At 42.7% G+C, this 22,722-nt stretch overlaps 1 protein-coding gene across 2 annotated transcripts in view; it reads left to right on the top strand.

Annotated features, from left to right (window-relative positions):
• Positions 1–270: 270 nt before the first annotated feature.
• The window catches only part of SDHC (succinate dehydrogenase complex subunit C), a 36,228-nt gene continuing 13,776 nt past the window's right edge, over positions 271–22,722 (top strand). Inside the window, exons 1-5 of one of the 2 annotated variants that reach the window (XM_043568815.1) lie at positions 298–339; positions 1,387–1,431; positions 5,858–5,914; positions 7,296–7,397; positions 16,606–16,667. In XM_043568815.1, the coding sequence (XP_043424750.1) occupies positions 320–339; positions 1,387–1,431; positions 5,858–5,914; positions 7,296–7,397; positions 16,606–16,667 (286 nt within the window). In that variant the 5' untranslated portion in view covers positions 298–319. Of the gene's footprint in view, positions 340–1,386; positions 1,432–5,857; positions 5,915–7,295; positions 7,398–16,605; positions 16,668–22,722 lie in introns of both variants that reach the window. The other variant, XM_043568816.1, reaches the window with a different exon arrangement.

Here is a 22,722-nt window from a genome sequence, read left to right as displayed (position 1 = left end):
ACTATTCTGGAGTCCCTGGTGAAGAATCAGGGCAAGTCAGAAGTTCAGTGGTGCGAAGCAAAATGAATATGTTCACAGGTGAAACGCAGACCGCAGAGTCTGAGTTAGCGCCATTTCTGCCGACCCCCTGGCAAATTCTAGCAGAAGCCAGCCGAGGGAAGCCGTGCAGACACACAAACCAGAAAAAACCAAGCGTGAACAACGCTGAGACGGACCGCCTGCGAGCCTTTTAAAGAGCCGGAGGCGTCACGTGACACAGCCCCGCCCCTCCCAGTGGCGGAGACGTTGTGCGTCACTTCCGTCCAGGCCGGAACTCAAGATGGCTGCGCTCCTGTTGAGGTGACTTTAGCCCGGGGCTGGGAGTCTGTGTCCGCGGCCCTGGGGAGGCCTGCGCTGCCCCTTCTGTCTTGCTGACGACTGTTTGCACCGTCCCGGGGCGCGGGAAGGGCCCGTGGGTGCGCGGGTCGCGCGCCCTGGCGTCCTAGGGCCCCTTCCCTTCCCCCCCAGCCGCTCCGGTCCCCGGGGTCACGGGCCCGTTATCTCCTCCTGAACTCCCTACCGAGGAGTCGCGCGGCTGTCGCCCCTTCTGCTTCCCCCAGCTTCAATACTTTCCCCCCAGGTTGCGTTCGGGGCTGCACCCAGAGCCACGCTCCGAGAGAGTAAATAGTTAGAGGACTTCGAGGTCAGCGGACCGTCGGTCGTACGACTTCGAGCTCTTATTCGGGCCTCGGGAAGAGAGATCTTGGTGTACTTCGCTTTTGCTTCGAACTCCTGCAGACACTAGTTGCTGGCAACGAGTGGCCACTGAGTTCCTAACGGGCCCCTGCGGGAGGGGACAGGAGTCCTGGATCCCTACCGCGCCGGCGATTAGAAATAGCGCCCATAGCGGTCGCTCTACTGTCCTAAAGCAGCCCAGGGAATTCAGTTTCAATTTATCTTTCTCTGTGGGGTAGGGAGTGGATGTCTCAGTTTTTCTATACAACGTCATTCGCCGCCCGGAGAAGTAGCCTAGATTTTCTTCTATTCTGTCCTGTCCACTGTCTAGACCTCATTCTCCACTCAGAGCCTTTCTAGACGCGGCAACTCGAGTGACTTTAGACACTCCCGGTACAAATCCCGGCATAGTTTCGTGCCAGGCCTATTTTTGGAAACTATTTGTTATGGAAAGTTAGTTTTAATGTCGTTGAGATTTAATTCCTGATTTCCCCAAATGCCTTCTTATTTCTCTTTCCACAGCAGTACACCCAGTATAAAAATAGAGGGACTTTATTTAGTTTTTCTCTGTGACAGAACGATTCCTTTCGGAGTTGAGATCAGGAGCGGGTTATCTTAATCCATCATTTTCCTCCTTCCCTCTCATTTCCAAATGTATCTTTTTTTCCTAAGGTGTTGCCAGCCCCAGTCTTGCCAGAACTGCACTCTTTATTCCAGATAGTTTTACCGTAACTGAATGATTTTGAATCCTTGGTGTATTTTGGTGGGTGTCGGGGGCCTTTTGGTGGAATTCATGTTTAGCTTGAAATGATCATGTTGGTTCTAAACAGTTCGTTTTAGGAGTTTCAGGATTATTGTTTGGAAGGTGACAATTATCATACTCAGTAAATATGTCCAGACAGTATCATTTTGAGATGTGTACGACTGTCACCACCAGGATTCAATGCCAAGAAATAGACTTCTTTTTCATTAGTATTCATCTGAAGCTCATGGGAAGGGCGCCTCTCTCTTCTTTTTTCACAAGGGATTTCTTAGGAGGGGGCATAGGGAATTTAAAAAACAACAACAATTTCTTTTTCTGATTGAAATTCTGAGTCTAATTCCATTTCACTAGAGGGATTTGGAACTGTTTATAACGTGCTAACTTAGCCTCAAAGAAAAATACCTTCTAAGAAATCCTAGGAGCTAGATTCTAGTTCTAGTGTCACTAGTTCCATTTATTTTGGACAAGTCAAGGTCATCAATCCTCATTTGTGAATGAAAATAGTAATAACTTGGACCCACTTAAGAGAAGTATTGGCTAAACATTTTTAATGTTGGCTAATTGGCTAACTAAAAATGATTAGTTTTCAAAGTACCGTACATCATGGCTTTTAAATAGTGCTCTGTATTTTGTATATTCCCTAAACAGTTCACAGACTAGCCAGGAATGAATAACCAGCTGAGTAATGCAACGCCATTGGCCTTTAGTCAAGGAATGGTTTGCCAAAGCCAAGACGGAGATGGAAAACTAAGCAAAGAACAGCTAGGCTTCTGTCTAATAAAGTTCATGCCGCTTAGGCACAAAGTCGCCAAGAGTTGTTAACTATGTGCACGTTGCTCATCATATAAAATACTACCTGTGAAACACCTCTAAAAATAAGGCTTAACTTTAAACATATAATACTGCTTCTTAAAATAAGCATACCTCATTTACAAACCTTTTTTTTTTTTTTGAGCCTCCTCTATGTGTCAGACATTATCATAGGTGTTATAGACACAGAGCATTCCAGTCTTATCCTTGAGGAGCTCAAAGTCTAGTAGAGGCGATAAATAGATTAATTATTAAGCACCATAATATGTGTTGCTATAGAGATATGAAGAAGCGGTGTGAGGCATGGCAGGGGCAGCAAGTAAGGCGAAAGAAACTGAAGTTGCCATCCAGGAGTTGTTGGGTTTTCAAGGATGAGTTTAATCAGACTGTGAGGGAGGTTCCAATCAGAGAAGAGCATGAGCGAGGGCATATAATCCTAAGAGGGCTTGCTCTGTCTGGGTGTAGTGCAATAGTCAGTGTGGCAGACATATAAGGGGCTGACGGGAATTTGGAGGAGAATGGGTCCAGAGAGTTGGAGTGGGCCGTGTTGAGAGCGGCCTTGTTTGGCTACGGTGTGGACCCTTACACTACAAGCAACGGGGAACTGTTAAAAGACTTTGGGCAGAAGACCAATGAAATCAGCTTTATTTTTCAGTAAGTTAGCTTTGGTAATATTGAACGATTGGGAAGAGACTGATGGTAGGGAGATCAGTTCAGGAGCTCCTCTTATAGTTTTCTTTGTGAGAAATGGAGAGGATAAGGACTAAAACAATGGACTGAAGTCCTGGATAGCATTGATAGGACTGGGTGATGCCTCACGTATATATGGGGGTGAGAGAAAAAAAAATCAAGGATGACTTCTGTTGTCGTTTGGGAGTGGGTGGGGGCTAACAGTCATGAATCAGAATTTTCGTCTTTAAGCGATTTCTCTTCATCCTGTTCTTCGAGGTTATACGTCTATTTTAGTGTTGCTCTTACCCCAGATATTTCTGAAACTTTTTGGCATACCATCAGATCAAGTTTAGAGGTCATATAAGAGAAACTCATTATATTATAGTCGCATCTTGTTTTGGACAAAAAATGGTTTTATTTAGTTTGATCCCGTAGACTTGGCTTTGAATAACTTTTTTTCCCCCCAAAAGTCAAATCCATTTTCAGCAGATGAATATTTTTATCACCACTGATGGTTTTAAAAAGAATGTGATGTGAATTCTAAAGACCTTGGGGGAAACCAGTGAAATACTGGTCGTATCTGAAATACTGGGCCGAATTGCAGTTTGGAGAATGATTTTCTGGCCATTTTCTTACGTAATCCTCCCAGCGACCTATTAGGTAGGTCTTTTCAGTCCCATTTTACAAATAAAGAAGGTGCAGCTCAGCGGTCCCCTAAAGTTACATGATTTATGCAGAATCGGAATTCCAGTTTTTACTTTAATATTCTTCCTGTGTCGCGGTTGTCACCCCAGTCCAGAGAAGAGTTTCACAAATGATTTGAACAGCGATTACATTTTTTGGGTACACATGTATAATGCATTTAGAAAGGGACAGTGCTAACTAGAATGGTAAGTTCTGGCTTGTTCATTAAAAAGAAAACAAAGTACGATTACTTTTTGGCCATAACCTAGAACACCAAGTTCCTTGGTGGAACTTGCCAGAGTTCCTGGTTTCCCACAAAAGGCAAGGATTGATACCTACTTTGGTCCTCTTTCAAATAAGGCTATGGACTTCGTGCACCTAATTTCTGTGAGGGCCTTGTGGAAAGCTTACATTGGTATTTGTCTGGGAAACAATAGCATTAGACAGAGTGCTGTAGATTCCAGCCCACATCTGCAAACTCTTGCTGGGCAGCCGAGTGACTGGACCTAGCCTGGTGTGCGGAATGCATGTCCTGCGAACTTCAGAACCACAATTACTTCAATTGATTAAAGAGATTTGTTCCCACTTCCTTCTGGGAGCCTGGGGTACACAATGTCTGCATTCACCTCTTGTCTCCAGGGCTGGAGAGAGAGAGGAGCTGAAGGAAGTGTTGGCTGGATTATTTTACCTTCAAATAGCGTACCCTTCTGCTGTCCTAGTGTAAAGCAGAGGGATTTTGAAACGTTTGTGCCTCTAATATCGAGGGTGGGATGGACACTGTGAGCTTTTTTACAAGGTCATCAGACCTCAGTGTGATTTTATTTCCCCACGGTGCCTTGCGCATAGGGGATATACAGTAAACTTTTGTGGAAGCAACATATTTTTCATTTTAATCCCAGTGCTTCACTCTGATACCTTTCTTAAATACTTCTGGAAAGATATGATATGATAACGTGAATAGAGGGGCCTAGTGGTCGTATTTTTCAGTTCGTGTGTGCTCTCTGGATCAGTTAAACTCTCTTTACATAGAATGCCCAGGCACGTCTTAGTTTTAGGCTTGAGGAGCAGTTCTGGTACTGTTTTGATGCATTTCGAAAATAGCAACTTTTTAGTAGAAAACTTGTGTATTCTCTTGGTGCAACTCTTCACGTGGTCCATGAAATCTTTGCGTTCCCATACTTTTTGCACTATTAGAGACTTTTTTTTTTTTTTTTTTAAAGTAGATTCTATGAATGCAGTGTTTGAACTCAGGACCCTGAGATCAAGACCTGAGTTGAGATGAAGAGTCAGGTGCTTAACTGAGCCACCCAGGCGCCCCTATTACAGACTTTTTGACTTGAAATTCATCTGTGTTGTCGGGAACTTGATGGTAGTTCCTAAAATGACAGCTTAATGTTTAAGACCCTCTTTCTACAAACCCCTTATTCTTCAGCCTTCTTAGTTCCTCCCTTTGCAGCAGTTAACTGGGCTGTATTCTTGTTCTTCTTCTTTACCCCAGTCTTTTTTTTTTCTTTAAAAAATTTTTTTTAACATTTAATTTTTATTTCTGGGAGAGAGTGTGAGTGGGGGAGGGACAGAGAACGAGGGAGACAGAGGATCCGGAGCCGACTTTGTGCGCTGACAGCAGTGAGCCTGAGGCGGGCCCAAACTCACAAACTGCGAGATCATGACCTGAGATGAAGTTGGACGCTCAACCACCTGAGCCACCCAGGCGCCCCCACCCCTGTCTTTTAACCATGACCTCCTTTAAAACCTCACTTAAAAATAAATCACATTCTATATTTCTCTGTTGAACGTTACCAACGCTCATTATTCTTTTACCTTGTATTATTTGTGTTGGACTAAAACTTTATTTTGCATTTGGAGGTTGTATTTGTGATTATTCTCAAGTTATTTAAAGTTGTAGCTTTCTAACTAAAAAATCATTTCAAGGACAGTGATACTGTCCTTGTTTTCATCTTATTCTTAATTTTTCCTTTCACTCCTAAGTCTAATATGGTACAAAAATAGAGAACTTGATAAACTGAAATTGATCTCGAAATGTGTGTTGCTTTTTATTCTCTTTCTCTTTTCTTTTTAAGATTTTATTTTTAAGCAGTCTCTCTACACCCAACATTGGACTTGAACTTACAACCCCAAGATCAAGGGTCACATGCTCCACTGACTGAGCCAGCCAGGTGCCCTCCATTGACTCCTTCTTCTCTTATCTTGCAGACAGGCTGGCCGTCATTGCCTCCGTGCCCACCTTAGTCCTCAGCTCTGTATCAGAAAGTAAGTTTCTAAATTTGTGGAGGCTATTATGACTTAACATTTTTTCCTTCGGGAACAGCAACGGGTTGTTGTTTAGATTTGGGGGGTATGTGTGGAAGAAAATAGTTGTAGATGGTTGGCTGAAAATTTAGTGATCGTGGTCATTATTTTTCTCATCTGGTAGAAGAAGGAAGGATTAGAATATTAAATTTTAAATTTGGGAAATATTTTATACTTTCAGAAAAGTTGGAAGACATTTGCTATGTTTACTTAGAGCTCTGTGTATTTTATTTTTTTTATTTTTTATGTAAGAAAAAAATTTTTTTAAGTTTATTCATTTTTGAGAGAGAGAGAGAGAGAGAGAGAGAGAGAGAGAGACAGCAGGGGAAGGGCAGAGAGAGAAGGGAGACACAGAATCCGAAGCAGGCTCCAGGTTCCAAGCTGTCGGCACAGAGCCCGACGCGGGGCTTGAACTCACGAACTACAATACCATGACCTAAGCCAAAGTCAGAGGCTTAACCAACCGAGCCACCCAAGGCACCCCGTTACTGACGTTCTTGAAGAATACGGGCCAGTTGTTTTGTAGAATGCCTTTCAGGTTGGGCTTGTATGATTCTTTGCTATGATTAGAGTCAGGTTACCCATTTTGGGCAGGAGTAATATGTAAGTATGTTATATTCCTGGTTATATTCACATCAAGGGCATGTGATGCCATTTGTCCCATTGCCAGTGATTTTAACTTTGATCATTTGAATAATGGAATGTCTGCTAGGTATTTTTCCACTATGAAGTTATTGGGTTTTTTTCTCTTTTTTATAATTAATGGGTCATCTGTGCGTAGGTTATATTTTCTTGAGGGGGATGGAATGTATTTAATACAGGCATGTAATAAATTATTGGACGTAGCTGTTCAACACTTAGCTTCCATCCACCCCATTGACAAGGGAAACCCAAGAAACTGTTCAGAGGTGCTGAGGTCTTGATTTTTGAGGATGTGAAAGGGAGTCTTGACAAACCAGATGAGAGGAGGTGGTGCTGATGTAGGAGACCACACCCGTGCCCTCGGGAAAGGATGATCCATTTATATAAATGATTTTGAAATATTGTACTGGCTCTGCTGCCTGGCACCAAAGAAGTAGAGCTTCTGTGGCAGGACCTGCGTGGTGGGGAATTGGAAAGAAGAGTTTTCCTCTGCTAGGACTTCCTTGGGTGATTGAGGTTGTTAATAACTGAGTCAAACTTGGCCTAAAGATAAGAGGATTGGACGGACATGTTTTCTTTATACAATGGGTTCATCCAGCCCAGCTTAGCTTTTTTTATTTTAACTTTTTGTTACGTAAAATCTTGAGACAAGTATATTTCTAATCATTTTAAAGTCTTCCATCTTCTGGTTTTATTTTAGTGCTGTTCCTTTGGGAACCACAGCCAAAGAAGAGATGGAGAGGTTCTGGAATAAGAACGCTGGTTTAAACCGTCCTCTGTCTCCTCATATCACTATCTACAGGTGAGCGCTGTGGAACCAGGGAATCTAGAGGTAATGGGTGAAGGTCCTGGAGGTTGGGCCATTGCGCCCCTGATTATTTCCCTCAGGCCTTTTTTATAAGAAGACGACTGTTTTTTGCCTTCTGGCCTTAGAGGGTAATCTGTCCTGAAGAACTACCATTTGGAAAATGGCAAGTCAAAATGTAATTTCTATTAGTCGAAAACCAGTATTTTGAAATGATTTCAAATTTATATAGATGTTGCAAAAACAATACACTCATTTCCTGGATACTGTTGTGCACATTCCCAATTTGTGAACATGTCCAAGTGATTTAAGATCAAGTGCAGAGATGATCGTGTCCCATTACTCCTGTGTTAGCTCTTATGCTGCTGTAACAAGTGATCATAAACCTTGTGGCTTAAAACAGCACATTTGTTATCTTACAGCTCTGTGGGGCGGAAGTCTGACAGGTCTCACTGGGTTAGAATTAAGGTGTTGGGAGGGCTGCATTCTCTTCTGGAGGCTCAAGTGAAGAATCTGTTTCCTTGCCTTTTCTAGTTTCCAGAGGCTACTTCGAATTCCTTGGCTTGTGGCCTCCTCCCTCCATCTTTAAAACCAGCAGTGATGGGTGACATTCTTCTCCCTCCCACCACTTCCGTTCTACTTCCATTGTCACATTTCTTCTCTGATTCCCTTCTGCCAGCCTCTTCCACTTTTAAGGACCTTTGTGATTATGTTGGTACCATCCAGATAATCCGGGCTAGTCTGTTTAGCTCAAGGTGAGTTTATTAGCAAACTTAATTTCATATGCAACTGTTAATTCTCCTCTGCCATTTAAGGTAAAATACTCACAGGTTTCAGGGATTAGAATGTGGACATCTTTAGGAGGATCATTACTCATTACTCAAGTAGGCTTAATACTTGAGTGCATGTTTCATAAATTCAAGGACACTCTGTAGTACAGCCATCACAATCAGAAAGTTAACTTTGACCCTGTGTTACCATTTAATTGTCAGATCTCATTCAAGTGTTGTCAGTTGTCCTAATATTGTCCTTTATAGGTCCAAGATCCAACCCAGGATCATGTAGTGCATTTAGTTATCTCTTTAACTCTTTAATCTCCTTTGGTAAGGAAAGAGTCTTACCTTATCTTTTATGACCTTAACATTTTTAGAATGTTCCTCAGCTTGGGTTGTTTGCCTGATGTTTTTGGCAGGAATGCCTCTAACGTGATGCTGTGCTCTTCTCAGTGCGTGGGGCCAGGGATAAACATGGTGATGATTTATCCCGTTACTGGTGATGTCAACTTTTTTTTTTTTGTAATGTTTATTTATTTTTGAGATATCGTGAGCAGGGAAAGGGCAGAGAAAGAGGGGGACGAAGGATCCAAAGCAGACTCCATGCTGACAGCAGTGAGCCCAACGCAGGGCTCGAACTCACGAGCCATGAAATCATGACTGGAGCCGAAGTCGGACGTTCAACCAACTGAACCACCCAGGTGCCCTAAGACACATTTTAACTAATGATAAAAGTTATATCACCAGGGGCACCTGGGTGGTTCAGTTGGTTGAGCGTCCACCTTCAGCTCAGGTGACGATCTCACGGCTTGTGTGAGTACAAGCCCCACGTTGGGCTCTGTGTGGACAACTCGGACCCTGGAGTCTGCTTCGGATTCTGTGTCTCCCTCTCTTTCTCTCTGTCCTCCTCCACTTGAGAGTGCGTGCGTGCTCGCTCTCTCACAAAAATAAATGAACATTAATAAATAAATGTGTCTGCTTCGGTTTCTCTGTAAAGTTAATGAATAAAGATAGTGTGCTTACTAGTTGATCATTATTTTGTGGGGAGACTTTTACCACCATCTGTTGATGGTACTTACCATCAACATTTATTAGTTATTACAATGAGTTATTACTGTGACGGTTGCCAGATTGTAATGTTTCTAATTCCATCATCCCTTCTAGATTTATTTGTAATAAATTAATTAATAGGATGAAGCATACTTTATCGGTGCAGACTCAAGGAATCCTAAAAGGAAAAACTCTTTTCTACTGTGATGACACCCACTAAAGGAAAAACAACCTCCTTTCCTCTCTGCTCTTGATACTTCTGACATCGAATGTGTGGAGGTTTTTCCCACACCAACCAGTTTTCCATCTCTGTGGATACCAGTTGGGTATCCAGGAATTCAGTCATGACGCTTACTGTGTGGAGTTAGTGCAGAGCCTACAGGTTAGGGGCTCAGTCCCTCAGGCTGTCCCCCGCTTCAGATGCCTGTTTGCAAGTCCTGTGCTTTTGACTGACCAGCTATAAGTCAAGAGTTCTCTCTACCCCCTCCTTAGGTTCAATCATTTGCTAGAATTGCTCTCAGAACCTGGAAACATTTACTTAACATTTACTAGTTCGTCATAAAGGGTACTACAGATGATACAGATAAGCCATAAGGTACCCTTTGATGCACCTCTATGTGCAGAAAAGTTCTGAGCACAGGAGCTTCTGTCCCCATGGAGTTGAGGTACACCGCCTTCGTGACATGTGGTTGTGTTTACCAACCTGGAGACACTGAACCATTTACTTTTGGGATTTTTGCGGCGGCTTCATGACATAGGCACGATCAATTATTAACTCAATCTCTAGCCCCTCTTCCCTCCCTGGAAAAAGAGGGAGTGGACCTGAAAGTTCCAAATTTCTAACCGTGGCTTGGTCTTTCTGGTAACCAGCCCCCACCCAGAGTCACCTCATTAGAGCAAAGGACGCTCTTACGGCCCAGGAAATTCCAAGGGATTTAGGAACTGTGTGTCAGGAATCAGGGTCAAAGACCAAATATTAGAACAAAAGATGTTCCTAGCCCTCCTATCTCTAAGGAGTTGATAAGGGTTTTAGGAGCTCTGTGTCAGGAACCAGGAAGAGAGACAGTGTAGATACATATTTCTTATTATTTCCCAGTGCCTATTCTGCCTAAAGGGTTACACTGTTACTCTCTTTTATTTTGATGTTCAGACTGTCCCACACTTAGCCGGTGGGAGTGCTTCAAGAAGGCTCCTGCGAAATCAAGATCTGGGTGCTAGATGTTCTCACTGCTACCAGGATGTCATTGCTTGTAGGCCCTTTTCAGTAGACAGAGCTAGGATATGTGTGGATGCAGATGCAGGTGTCCGTGTAGGTATGTGAGTGTATACATATACGCAGATGCATCTGTAGCTGTTCATCCGTTGTCCTCGGAAGTAGCATCGATAACTGGTAAGCTGGTGTCTTCAAAGAAAAACCCCTCTAGATCTGCTCCTTTCCAGTTCATGCAGCAAAGCAGCTGGAGCCCCGCTACCCTCTCTACTTGGGTTCCTGCCAGGGAGGCTGGCCGTTTCTTTACCACCTCCGCAAATACCACAACCCTTCAGATTTTTTCCAAGCCAGATTCCAGAAATAATTCTGATTGCAGAAATTGGGCATTCTACTAAAACAGAAGGAGACTAGTAGGTGATCTTAAGCCTTGCAACTTGGTGGAACTTTTTTTTTAAGAGAGAAAATATTTGGGGAAAAATGATAATGATGAAGAACTTCTCAAATTACTCTGAATCTGTATTTAAAGCCCTGGCCTTTTTGCTTGGGTCACGTAACGAATGTTAGTAGGCTGGTGGCGTGAGTCTTTCACTACCTTCTAGACATACTTGTGGGGGGAAAAAAGCATCAGAGAGCATGGGGCTGTTTCCAAGGTGATATGTCCAGGAAAGATGTCTGATTTATGTTTTATGGAATCATATTTTCTATTACTAACTTCTTTAGAGTTTTTTTGGAGGAGGCATGGGAGGGAGTAAATGGTCAAGGGAGCACTTTATGAAGTATTATTTATTTCACTAAATTGCATCAATTTATCAAAGCTTAAGTTATCAGGAGAACAAGAGCCACTGAAAAGGATGTTAGAAAACTTTTTAAAACTTAGGGTTGAAACTTAGAGATGAAAGGGGCCGTAACATTTAATTTCCTCATCAACCTCATTGGTGTTTTTTGTTTTTGTTTTTTAAGATTTTACTTTTTAAGGAATCTATACACCCAACGTGGGGCTCGAACTCACAGCCCCAGGATCAAGGGTCTCCCACTCTACTGACTGAGCCAGCCAGGAGCCCCAACCTCACTGTTTTAAGAACGTTCCTTGGGACTTTGGCTATTCCACTAAGCTTCTGTGGGTAGTTGTGTGTGGCTGGCCAACATGCAGCCATGGGCCCCGGCCCTGGGTAACCAAAGCAACTTCACTTTGATCTGTTTTACATACAGTAAAACCTTGGTTTACAAGCATAATTTGTTCCAGACACATGCTTGTAATCCGAAGCACTTGTATATCAAAGCAAATTTCTCAATTAGAAATAATGGAAGCTCAGATGATTTGTTCTACAGCCCAAAAATATTCATAAAGAAATGATTACAATACTGTAACATAATACCAAATAATAAAGAAAATACAAAGTCTAAAGAAAAATAAACTAACCTGCACTTTCCTTTCAAAACCATGGCTGGTGGGAAGGAGACGAGAGGTGGGTTATTGTGTAGGACGTCTTTCACTATCACCAATGGATGTTGGCTACAGTACAGTATTTTTTTTTTTAATTTTTCTTTTAATGTTTTATTTATTTTTAAGACAGAGAGAGACAGAGCATGAGTGGGGATGGGGCAGAAAGAGAGGGAGACACACAGTCTGAAGTAGGTTCCAGGCTCTGAGCTGTCAGCACAGACAGCTCAGATGTGGGGCTCGAACTCACGAACTGTGAGATCATGACCTGAGCCGAAGTCGGACACTCAACCGACTGAGCCACCTGGGCGCCCCTACAGTACAGTATTAATAAACTCTTGTCATGTTCTGTATTTAACGTAACTGGCAATAAGGCAGCAGAGGAAAAGGTCTATATCTGCAGGCAGCCTGACCTAGAATGAAGCAAAGCATTCCTAAGCTTACTCTTGGATGGAAAATAAAGGACTGCCCATAGGTGCTTTGGAGTGACAAAAAATACACAAGTGCCAGAGTGGGCACCTTCCAACGTTCTGAAAAAAATTACTGATTTCTGCCAAACACCGTGGCCTGAGACTGAGCATCCGAGCGTGGGAGACTATCACTCACAATCCTGCAGAGAGAGAGAGAGGAACCGTTGGCTCATTTGAGATCATGTGACGTTCCACATCACATACTACTTGTATTGCAAGACATCGCTCGTTTATGAGGTCAAAATTTACTGGAAATGTTTACTCGTCTTGCGGAACACTCGCAGAATAAGTTACTCGCAATCCAAGGTTTCACTGTATTGGGTTTTTGCATTTTAAGAAAGGTGCTGCTCACCAAAAAAAAAAAACAGAAAAGAAGTTTAAAAGTCACGGTTGTACCTGATGAGTGAATCTCTTCTGCGTTATTTTCACGTGGTTGTCTCTGCCTGGGCTTATACCCCTCTAGCATACAAGGAACTCCCTACCGCCCTTTTCCAGTTTGGGAATTTCTTTATCAGACCCTTCTTTTATTGAAGTTGCTGCAACTTATTATTATATTTTTAAATTTTGTATGTTTATTTATTTTTGAGAGCGAGAGAGTGAGCCGTGGAGGGGCAGAGAGAGGGAGACAGGGCACTGACAGCAGAGAGCCCGACGCAGGGCTCAAACCCACAAACATGAGATCATGATCCCAGCCGAAGTAGGATGGCTGAGCCACCCACGCACTGCAGAAGTTGCTACAACTTACATCTTCTATCCAGTGGCTCTGGGTTTACCTTGAGTCATGTGAAATAAATCCAAGCACACTTTTTTTCCACCATCCATCTATTGATTTTCATGTGCTTATTGGCCATTTGTATGTCTTCTCTGGAGAAAGGAATATTCAAATCCTACGCTCATTTGTTTAATTGGGTTGTCTTATTTTTTAACATTTTTTTAATTGCGGTAAAATATACATAATATACAAAACTTGTCATTTTGACTATTTTTAAGTATACAGTTCAGTGGCATTAAATGTCTTCACCATTGTTGTACAAACCATCACCACTATCCATCTCCAGAATCCTTTTATATTCCTAAATTGAAACTCCATACTCATTAAAGCAATAATTCCCATTCTCTGCCTCCAGCCCCAACCCCTAACCACTGAATTTCTGTCTCTGTAAATTAGACTACTCTGGGTGCCTTGTGAAATGGAATCATACAATGTTTGTCCTCTCGTGCTTGGCTTCTTTCACTTGGCACAATGCCTTCTAGGTTCATCCATATTGTAGAACGTGTCCGAATTCCGTTGCTTTCTGAGGCTGAACAGATGCTTTGGTGTATGTATACATTGCATTTTGTTATCCATTCATCTGTCCACGGACATTTGTGTGGCTTCTACCTTTTGGCTACTGGGAATAATGCTGCAATGAGCATCGGTGCACAGATACCTCTTTGAATCCCTGCTGTCAGTTCTTGTAGGTATATATCCAGAAATTGAACCGCCAGGACATATGGTAATGATTTAATTTCTTGAGGAACCCGCCATACTGTTTCCTACGGGAGGTGCGCTGGTTTATGTTCCCACCAACACTGCCCGAGGGTTCCAATTTTTCTGCATCCTCACCAACGCTCATTCTTTATTGTTTTTGTTTGTTTGTTTTTAACAATAGCCATCCTAACGGGTGTGAAGAGGTATCTCATTGTGATTTTGATTTGTGTCTCCCTAATGATTAGTGACGTTGAGTATCTTTTCGTATCCTAACTGGCCATTTGTATATCTTCCTTGGAGAAATGTTGTTTACTTTGTCGATGGTATTATTTGCAGCACGATTGTTAAGTCACATGCTGAAACTCATATATCCTAGGTCTCTAGCTTTTCCTTGATTAGCATTCTATTAGCAGTCCAAAAAGGAAATAAAATGAATACATTTCAAATCAGGTATTTGTTGATTGTTCAGTGTGCTTGATACTCTTTTAGGAGTTGGAAATACAGAGATAAGATATCATCTGTGTTCAAAGGGATCTCATGTCCTGAAAAAAAAATTTCCTAAGGGAAAATTTTAGTGGCTCTTAGTGATTATCTTTTCTGTAAATGAATTAAAACAATCTTGATTTTCTATACTGGACTCTTACCTAATGTGTGAACAGGAAATCGTGGAAATGATTTGTCTTTGTGATATTTAGGCCTCAGCTAGAAAGCACAAAGGCCGGGGCTGAATTAATCTGAAGATCCATTCACTCCTATGTCTTGGGTTGATTTTGGCTTCTAAAGGCACCGTCATTTTCTCTCCACCCGAGTCTTTCTCCGTGATCTCTCTGCATAGGCTATTTGGGCTTCCTCTTAGCAGGAGAGAGTGTGTTCTGGAAGTCACGCAATGTCCAGTCTGCTACGTTCTGTTTCTTGAGGCGGTCAGTCATGAAGGTTCAAAGGGCTAAACGCTTACTTGCCTGAGTTACAAGGAGTTATAAGGAGTGACAAGTGACAAGATTCTGGAAGGTCACGTGAAACTGGAAATAGGACTGTGGTTGTTTGGGAAATAAAATCTCCTTTACCTACTCAGCACTAAGCTAACCCAGGCTATGGTTTTAACCATTTTTGAAAATTAGGGTAACATTCGACTTCAGCAGTTTCTCCTATCGCTCCCATTTTCCACTTCAGTATGTCTAAATACCAGAGCAGTTCACATGTTTTATCGGGTAGCTCTTTCGGTCATGGGATTTCATTCACTGGCCATGGGCCCTAAGTGCATTCGGAATGCTAAGCAGTGTCTTACAATTTCCCCACCTCTGTTTTTTTCAGTTCTCTCAAATCAATATTTGTTCTGTCTTTTTCAGTCTGATAATCATTCTCTTTGACAAATAAAATAGTTGAGCAATCTGCTTTGTACTCTGTCATCTATTAACATAAAATTGTCCATCCCGGTTAGGAGGCTTTCTTTCCCTGAATACAATTTTAAAAGCCCCTTTTTGTTGTCCTTGACATTTTTGCAAGCCTCAGCTCATTCTGGGTTTTAGTCTCCTGATTTATCTAACCAAATTATGTCATTGTTCTCTGCTTGTCCTTTGTTATGTGGCTCTTCTTCCGCCTTTTATATTTATCCTGTTAAGTCTGAGTTAAGCAGAGTGGTGTCTAGCCAGTTTTTTTGGTTTCTTTGGACATTACTCCTTTCTTACTGTGACCATTTTCATTACATAGTTAGAATTTCTTTTTGAGATTTTTTTCAACTTGCTTGGGTACCTTCCCTCTAGAGTGTTGAAAATATGGTCTGAGTAGGCTCAGCATTTCCTATCTAAGCTGACTCTCTAGGGTGAATGTTCACTTTATCCAAAGACTTCTGTTCTTTCCATTTCACTAACCAGTTCTCTCGAGCATGAGAACCAGGTCCAGAATATAGCAGTGTTAGTTGTCCTTCTGTGGAAACGCTTTGGCAAATTAATGATTCAGAGCGTGATTTAGAAAGGGGTTTGATGACAAAGTATTTCAAAACTACCGTGGATTAGGAAACATACACTAAATCCAGGAAAATTGGATTTAAAAATTTGGGATAGGTAATTTACCAGGGAGTAAATGGTATGCTCAATTTGAATATTTACGGGCATATAGTAAGAGTTCGGGGTGACTGTGTGTTCTGTGAAACTAGATAAACAAAGCTCACTTGGTTTTCCTTTTCCTCCAATCTTGTGACTAGAGCAAGGGAAGACCCAGGTGGTTGTAGTCTGGTGATTATTTTCTAACTTGATGCAACTTTAATTGGCGTCTTTGACCCACCCACATTGTTCCTTCTTAGGAAAGGAGTTTCCTTCTGGTGAAAGGGAGGGATGCTTCTCCTGAAATAAATCAGTTTTCATGTATTCAAACTAGAAAATGGAAACAAGAATGCAAAAGCTGTTTTTGTTTTTATATGTAAATAGTGCCTATATCCAAGTAGTTTATCTTCTCTTCGCCAAAATGGGCTCTGTATTGGGATCCCTGGGTGGCTCAGTCGGTTGAGCGTCCGACTTCGGCTCGGGTCATGATCTTGCAGTTCGTGAGTTCGAGCCCCGCATGGGCTCTGTGCTGATAGTTCAGAGCCTGGAGCCTGTTTCAGATTCTGTGTCTCCCTCTGTCTCTGGCCCTTCCCCTCTTGAGCTCTGTCTCTCTCTTTCTCTCTTTCTCTCTCTCTCTCTCTCTCTCTCTCTCAAAAATAAATAAACATTAAAAAAAAATTTTTTTTTTAAATGAACTCTCTATTGTGTCATATTTTCCTTTTTTTAATTGCCTTTGTGTATTTCTTTGCAGTTGGTCGCTTCCCATGGCGATGTCCATTTGCCACCGCGGTACTGGTATGGCCTTGAGTGCAGGTATGGACACGTGTATTTACGCATACGTGCACACCGGCACACGCGCTTTGAAGAGCTTTGCTGTTTCTGTGTCTCTTAGCACCCCCTCCTGTGCAAATCAGCAACTTGATTTAGAGAAAATGATGAGTCCATTTAAGCTTATTGTTCATTTGTTCCTTTAACAATTCATCATGAGTTCCCAGTAAGCTTATGTTCTTTCCTTAGCCAGGTGTTTTGTTTGTTTGGTTTTTAGTAAGCTTCACACCCAGCGAGGAGCCCAGTATGGGGCTTGAACTCACGACCCTGAGATCAAGACCTCAGCTGAAATCAAGAGTCGGACACTTCACCAACTGAGCCACCTAGGCGCCCCTATCCCTAGCACACTATTATATATTTATTGAAATTACAGAGAACAGAGGTAGAAATGTCATAGAGATGTGTGGGTCGACTACACATTGACCAGACACCGTCCAAGATTAGTCATCAACCTTATTCTTCCAGAAACTCAGCTTTAGCACCCATTCTGTATCACCTAGAATTGATTAGGCCCAAAAAACCAAGTCCTTCTCCAGTCTTGCAAAATCTTGGTTTACGGCCCAGAATGTCTATTTATTTACTCACGTGGTATGAATTGTATGCTGGTCTTAGTGCATCCATTTCAGGTAGTCAGGTTTATTACAGGCAGGAAGGATGCAGATTTTAATCAGGTTTTGGGATCTGATGCATCTTTCTACAATAGAGAGATACTTCACAAGAGGATCAGCTGTATTTTAAATTTTTCCCTGGCTGGTACAGGAAATATGGACATATTTTTGTTTTCTGTGATGTTCTTCAGGGACCGCCCCCCTGGACTCCTGTAGACTGTGGGTTTTTTTTGTTTTTTTTTTTTTAATTTTTTTTTTTTCCCAACGTTTATTTATTTTTGGGACAGAGAGAGACAAAGCATGAACGGGGGAGGGACAGAGAGAGAGGGAGACACAGCATCGGAAACAGGCTCCAGGCTCTGAGCCATCAGCCCAGAGCCTGACGCGGGGCTCGAACTCACAGACCGTGAGATTGTGACCTGGCTGAAGTTGGTCGCTTAACCGACTGCGCCACCCAGGCGCCCCCTGTAGACTGTGTTTTTACAGAAGTGCTCATCAGCGGGACTGCTGGCTCAAGTGTAGGGACCCTGTATTTAGGCAGCTGCTGCTAAGACATTGGCAGAAATTAGCTAATGCCATGTCTTTGCCGTTCAAAGTCACATTTGTTGGTAATCAAGTAGGGATAGGAACTCCTACCTAAGATCGGCTATTATCATCCCTACTTATCATTCCTTTGGTTGGTAAAGGGATGATGGAATCCAGGTAGAAGGATGATTGCTATTGTCTTGGAATCTGTGTGTAGTTTCTGGTTTTTAACCCACTTGGACTGAAAATAATATAACAGACTTCAAGATTAGGTTATGCTAGCTGTAAATTCAGTTACTTTCTTTCTGCCTACTTTGAATCTTAGAATTGCTAGATTGATTCTGTATGCTTAGTTTGGTGGTGTTGATGAGCAAATTTAATCCTAAAAATCATTGAAAGAACAAGAGCAGTTTATCAGGCTTTAGTTTCCCTTTTCATCTCGGTGTATTTATCACCACCGAATGAGACAGAGGATGTTGACTCTTTCATAGACCATACTAATTAAAAAATATTCGTTTGCCAAACATAGCTAACGGTGATACATATTTTTTTCACAACCGTACTTAGCAGTAACTTACTTCTTTCCTATCTTTACCCCCTTGAAAGACCTTGTATTCATCAGCACGTATCCAGTTTATCCCTAACGTTTTCCCCTAATTCCAGGATGGAACGTAGTGGCTGTTGTGTATATGGTAGTAGTTTTCCTGTTTCCCTCAAATGCCGAAGGTCCATTCAAAACTGGAAGGGAACCTATTTTCAATAGGTGGGTGACGCAGGCAACCCGGTCAGCTCTCTGAACCTCAGTTTTATTCCTTGTTAAAATGAGCATCTTATTAATGCCTCTCCCAGAATTGATGGGATTTCAAGAAACCACACTCTGGATGTTGACTTAGGAAAACAGGAATGAGAAGTACGATAAATGTAATGGCAGCGGTCTCTTAGAAGATGAAGTGCACTGGACCAGATGGTGAATTTGGCCTGAAATGAAGTCAGTCCCAGCATCTGTGATCTTTGCATTCTTGTGGCTCTCCTCCAGTCTGTTCTTCACTTAACGGCGGGAGAAACAAAACCTTATGAAAATAAATTGAATCATGTCACACTTAGAGTCACCCTATCACTGCATTTGCCTTTGCGCTTAGATTAAAATTCAAATCTCCACCGTGGCATAAAGTGCCCTGCCTCGTCTGGCCTTGCCTCCCCTTGCTTCCTGTGCTCTGGCCACACTGGTCTTTGAATTCCTTTGAATGCGCAAAAGCCTTTCTCACCCCAGAATCATTGCATGATTGCATTGACCAGAATCATCAGGTCATAATCCCAGGGTCAAGGGATCAAGCCCCACATCGGGCTCCGTGTTGAGTGTGGAGCCTGCTTGGGATTCATTTGTTTCATTTATTTTCTCTCTCTCTCCCCCCTAAAAAAAAAAAAAAAAAAAAGTACTTTGCTACCACCATCTCTAATGAAGGAGTTTCTAGTTCTAGTTCTTTTGTTAATTTTCTGTTTCACAGCACTGTTCCTTCATAGTTCTTATTGCACTGGTTGCCTCTTTCAGAGCTTTTATTACATATTTGTAATTCTTTTGTTTGCTTACTTTTTATAAATCTGTCTCTTTTATTAGACTGCTAACTCTACAGAGAGTGGGGACTGCATGTACCTTCTTTACCCTCCATACCCACTGGCAGACACGCAGTAGGTGCTTAGTAGATCTCCGTTTACTAAATGAATACAACCATCTAAGTCATTTTGCTCATGGGGGTCATTTCAGAAATGTTCATTTTTCCTGCCTTCTAGTTCATCTCCTGCTTGCATTAGACATTAAATAGTGATAGTAATGGCCCCTACCCTCAAGGGCAGAGGAGTCTAAGGAGTAAGATTAATAAATATATATAATGCTCTGCAATAACTTTTTCATAGAAATATGGGGTCCCTGAGGAGACACCATCTGTGAAGGAGTTGGAGAGCTTGAGAGAAGGATGAGGAGGAGAGTTCATTAAGAGGTGGTAGAGGAGGACATTCCAACAGAGAAACTACCTTATGGCCTAGGGGTTGGGAAGTGTCCAGAGTCACTGGATGGTGATGACTGGGTCTGGTTGTTTGAGAGTAGTGTTTACGGGAGAAGTGGCAGAAGGTAAGGCTGGAAAACGTGCTAGACAGTGAAGGACCTTGACTGCCGTGTGGGGAAGTTGGAACTTGAGCCTGTAGATCTTTGGAAGTCATAAAAGTTTCCTGTTTTCGGGGTACCTGGCTGGCTCGGTCAGCAGAGCACTTGACTCTTGATCTTGGGGTTGTGAGTTGAAGCCCCACATTGAGCATAGAGCTTTGCATTAAAAAAAAAGAGGGGCGCCTGGGTGGCGCAGTCGGTTGGGTGTCCGACTTCAGCCAGGTCACGATCTCGCGGTCCGTGCGTTCGAGCCCCGCGTCAGGCTCTGGGCTGATGGCTCGGAGCCTGGAGCCTGTTTCCGATTCTGTGTCTCCCTCTCTCTCTGCCCCTCCCCCGTTCATGCTCTGTCTCTCTCTGTCCCAAAAATAAATAAACGTTGGGGGAAAAAAAAAAAAAAAAAAAAAGAAAAGTTCCTGTTCTCATTCCAGTAATAGGACAGGCTGGCTGGGACAAGTCCACTGTAGAGATTTTGCAGCCAATATGTAAATTGTGAAAAGCATGTTGAACCAAAAAGTGTGATGACGGTAGTTTGACTTTAAAATAGAATTTATTGCAAAGGGACTTCGTAAACAATCCTTTAAAATATGGGAAGAGATGGCCAGTAATACTCTTCCATTGCTTAGATGCTGTAGGGAGTAAAACACTCATGGCTTTTCATAGTGACAGATGGTATAACAGTCCTGATGCGATCAGGTCAGTCCCTTGAGAGTGGCAGGTAGCGGAAGCTGCAGCAAGAGTGAGGCTGGGGGAGGCAGTCAGGATGCGGCAACACCACCGGAAACCCCGTGAGTTTAGAAGAAGCCCGGGTGGGTGCAAAATAGCAGGTATTCAGAGGAATTGCAACTACAAATGAAGCTTACAGTGACCTCAGAGGGGTGTGGGAATGGTCCTGAAGGTCTGGGGTTGTTAGTAAATACGGGTCAGGTCAGAGACCTTCAGTGAGAGATTGCCTGAATGCATACACGAGCCTTCTGCTCAGGCCGTCTGTTTCTTTTCTAGAAAAGCCAAAGGCCTTACAGATTTATAAAGTAACTAATGGAACTTGAAAATGACTGCTTTTTTTCTTCTGGGCTTGTCATGAGATGGGGCATTAGTCATTGATTCTCGAATGTGTTAGGAATCCTAGTCACTGAGGCAGTGGAGACAAAGTAACAAGAGTAAACTTTGGGAGTAGGACAGATCTGTGTTCGGTTCCCAATGTGTCACTAACCAGGTACTATACAGGCTCACTTCCTTTCCTGCTTGTATTAATGCCTAGTTAGGATTGTGGGAATTAAACACTAGATAGAAAGTTCTGGCTGTAAATCAGAGTCTTCATGACCCCTCCCTTGATAATTTGCTAGAACGGCTCATCAGAACTCCTGAAAACACTTTACTTACATTTAGTGATTTTTTTTAAATGAAAGATGCCCCTCAGAAGAGCCAAATGGAAGAGGAATGTAGGACAACACATAGGGGTGGACGGGCGGCTGTCAGTGTGCGTGGAGTTCCCATGCCCTCTCTGGTGTATTTAAAATAACACCAAAGTTCAGCTGAGTAAAAGTGAGGATCTGATTGGCTTTATGAATTGATTCATGAATTGGGCAGCATCCCTTTTAGCAAGGAGATGCTCTGCTGAGCTAAACAAAAGAAAGGTTTTTAAAGGTAGAGAGAAGGCATTAAAAAAAAAAAAAAAGAGGGGCGCCTGGCTGGTTGAGTGGGTAGATCATGTGACTTTCAATCTTGGCGTTGTGAGTTTGAGCCCCACATTGGGTATAGTGATTAGTTAAAAATAAAATCTTAACATGCTTATTTATTTATTTTGAGAGAGAGAAGAGAGAGAGAGCGAGCAGGGGAGGGACAGAGAGATAGTGCGATAGAGAATCCCAAGCAGGCTCCGCGCTGTCAGCACAGAGCCGGATGCGGGGCTTGAACCCACGAACAGTGAGATCATGACCTGAGCTGAGATCAAGAGTCAGATGCTTAACCGACTGAGCCACCCAGACGCCCCCAAAATAAAATCTTCAAAAAAATCTTCAAAAAAAAAAAAAGGAAAGGAAGGAAAAGGAAGGAAAAATGCATTGTTTAGGCAAGGTTGCCCTCCTGAGGGGCATGGAAGGTATCTATCAGTAAATTTCCTATCAGTAAATTTACTCAGATTGACCAGGAAATTCCGTGTTGACTGGTTACACTGCTGGGAAGTTGAAACTGCAGTTAGCTTAGGTATCAAGTTAGGTTTGCTGCTTTGCCCTAAGCGTCACCATGGTCGGCCTGTGGGTTTTTCTAACACCACCCTTTCTGCACCTGATGTGTTCAACAACTTGAAAGCAGCTCAAAACCTGTCGTTCAGGGGGTTTTATGGAGGTTTCTCACTTAGGCAGGATTGATCACGTTATTGGCCATATTAGCTCAAGCACCAGCCACTCCTTTGCAGAGATGTGGGGGGTGGGGATGGGGAGGAGGGGGTGGGGATGGAAGTTCCAACCCTCCATCCCTGCCTTGGTCTTTCTGGCAACTAGCCCCCGTCCTGAAGCTGTCTAGGGGCCCCCAGCCACCGGTCATCCCAAGACACTCTTCCCACTCTAGAAGTTCCAAAGGTGTCAGGACTGGTGTGCCAGGAACTAGGGGGAGAGACCAAATATATATTTCTTACCATAGCACATCTTTGAACAAGGAATGTCCATCAGTTAATTCAGTCAAAAGTGACTTTGGCCAAACCTTTCCTCATTATAAGTGAAAAAATATGAGAGGAAACCAAATATGCGATTTC

This window comes from Prionailurus bengalensis, chromosome E4 (assembly GCF_016509475.1).
Source record: "Prionailurus bengalensis isolate Pbe53 chromosome E4, Fcat_Pben_1.1_paternal_pri, whole genome shotgun sequence".
Taxonomy (NCBI): domain Eukaryota; kingdom Metazoa; phylum Chordata; class Mammalia; order Carnivora; family Felidae; genus Prionailurus; species Prionailurus bengalensis.
The sequence above is the reverse complement of the archived record's forward strand: the minus strand, read 5'-3'. Positions and strand labels throughout refer to the sequence as shown.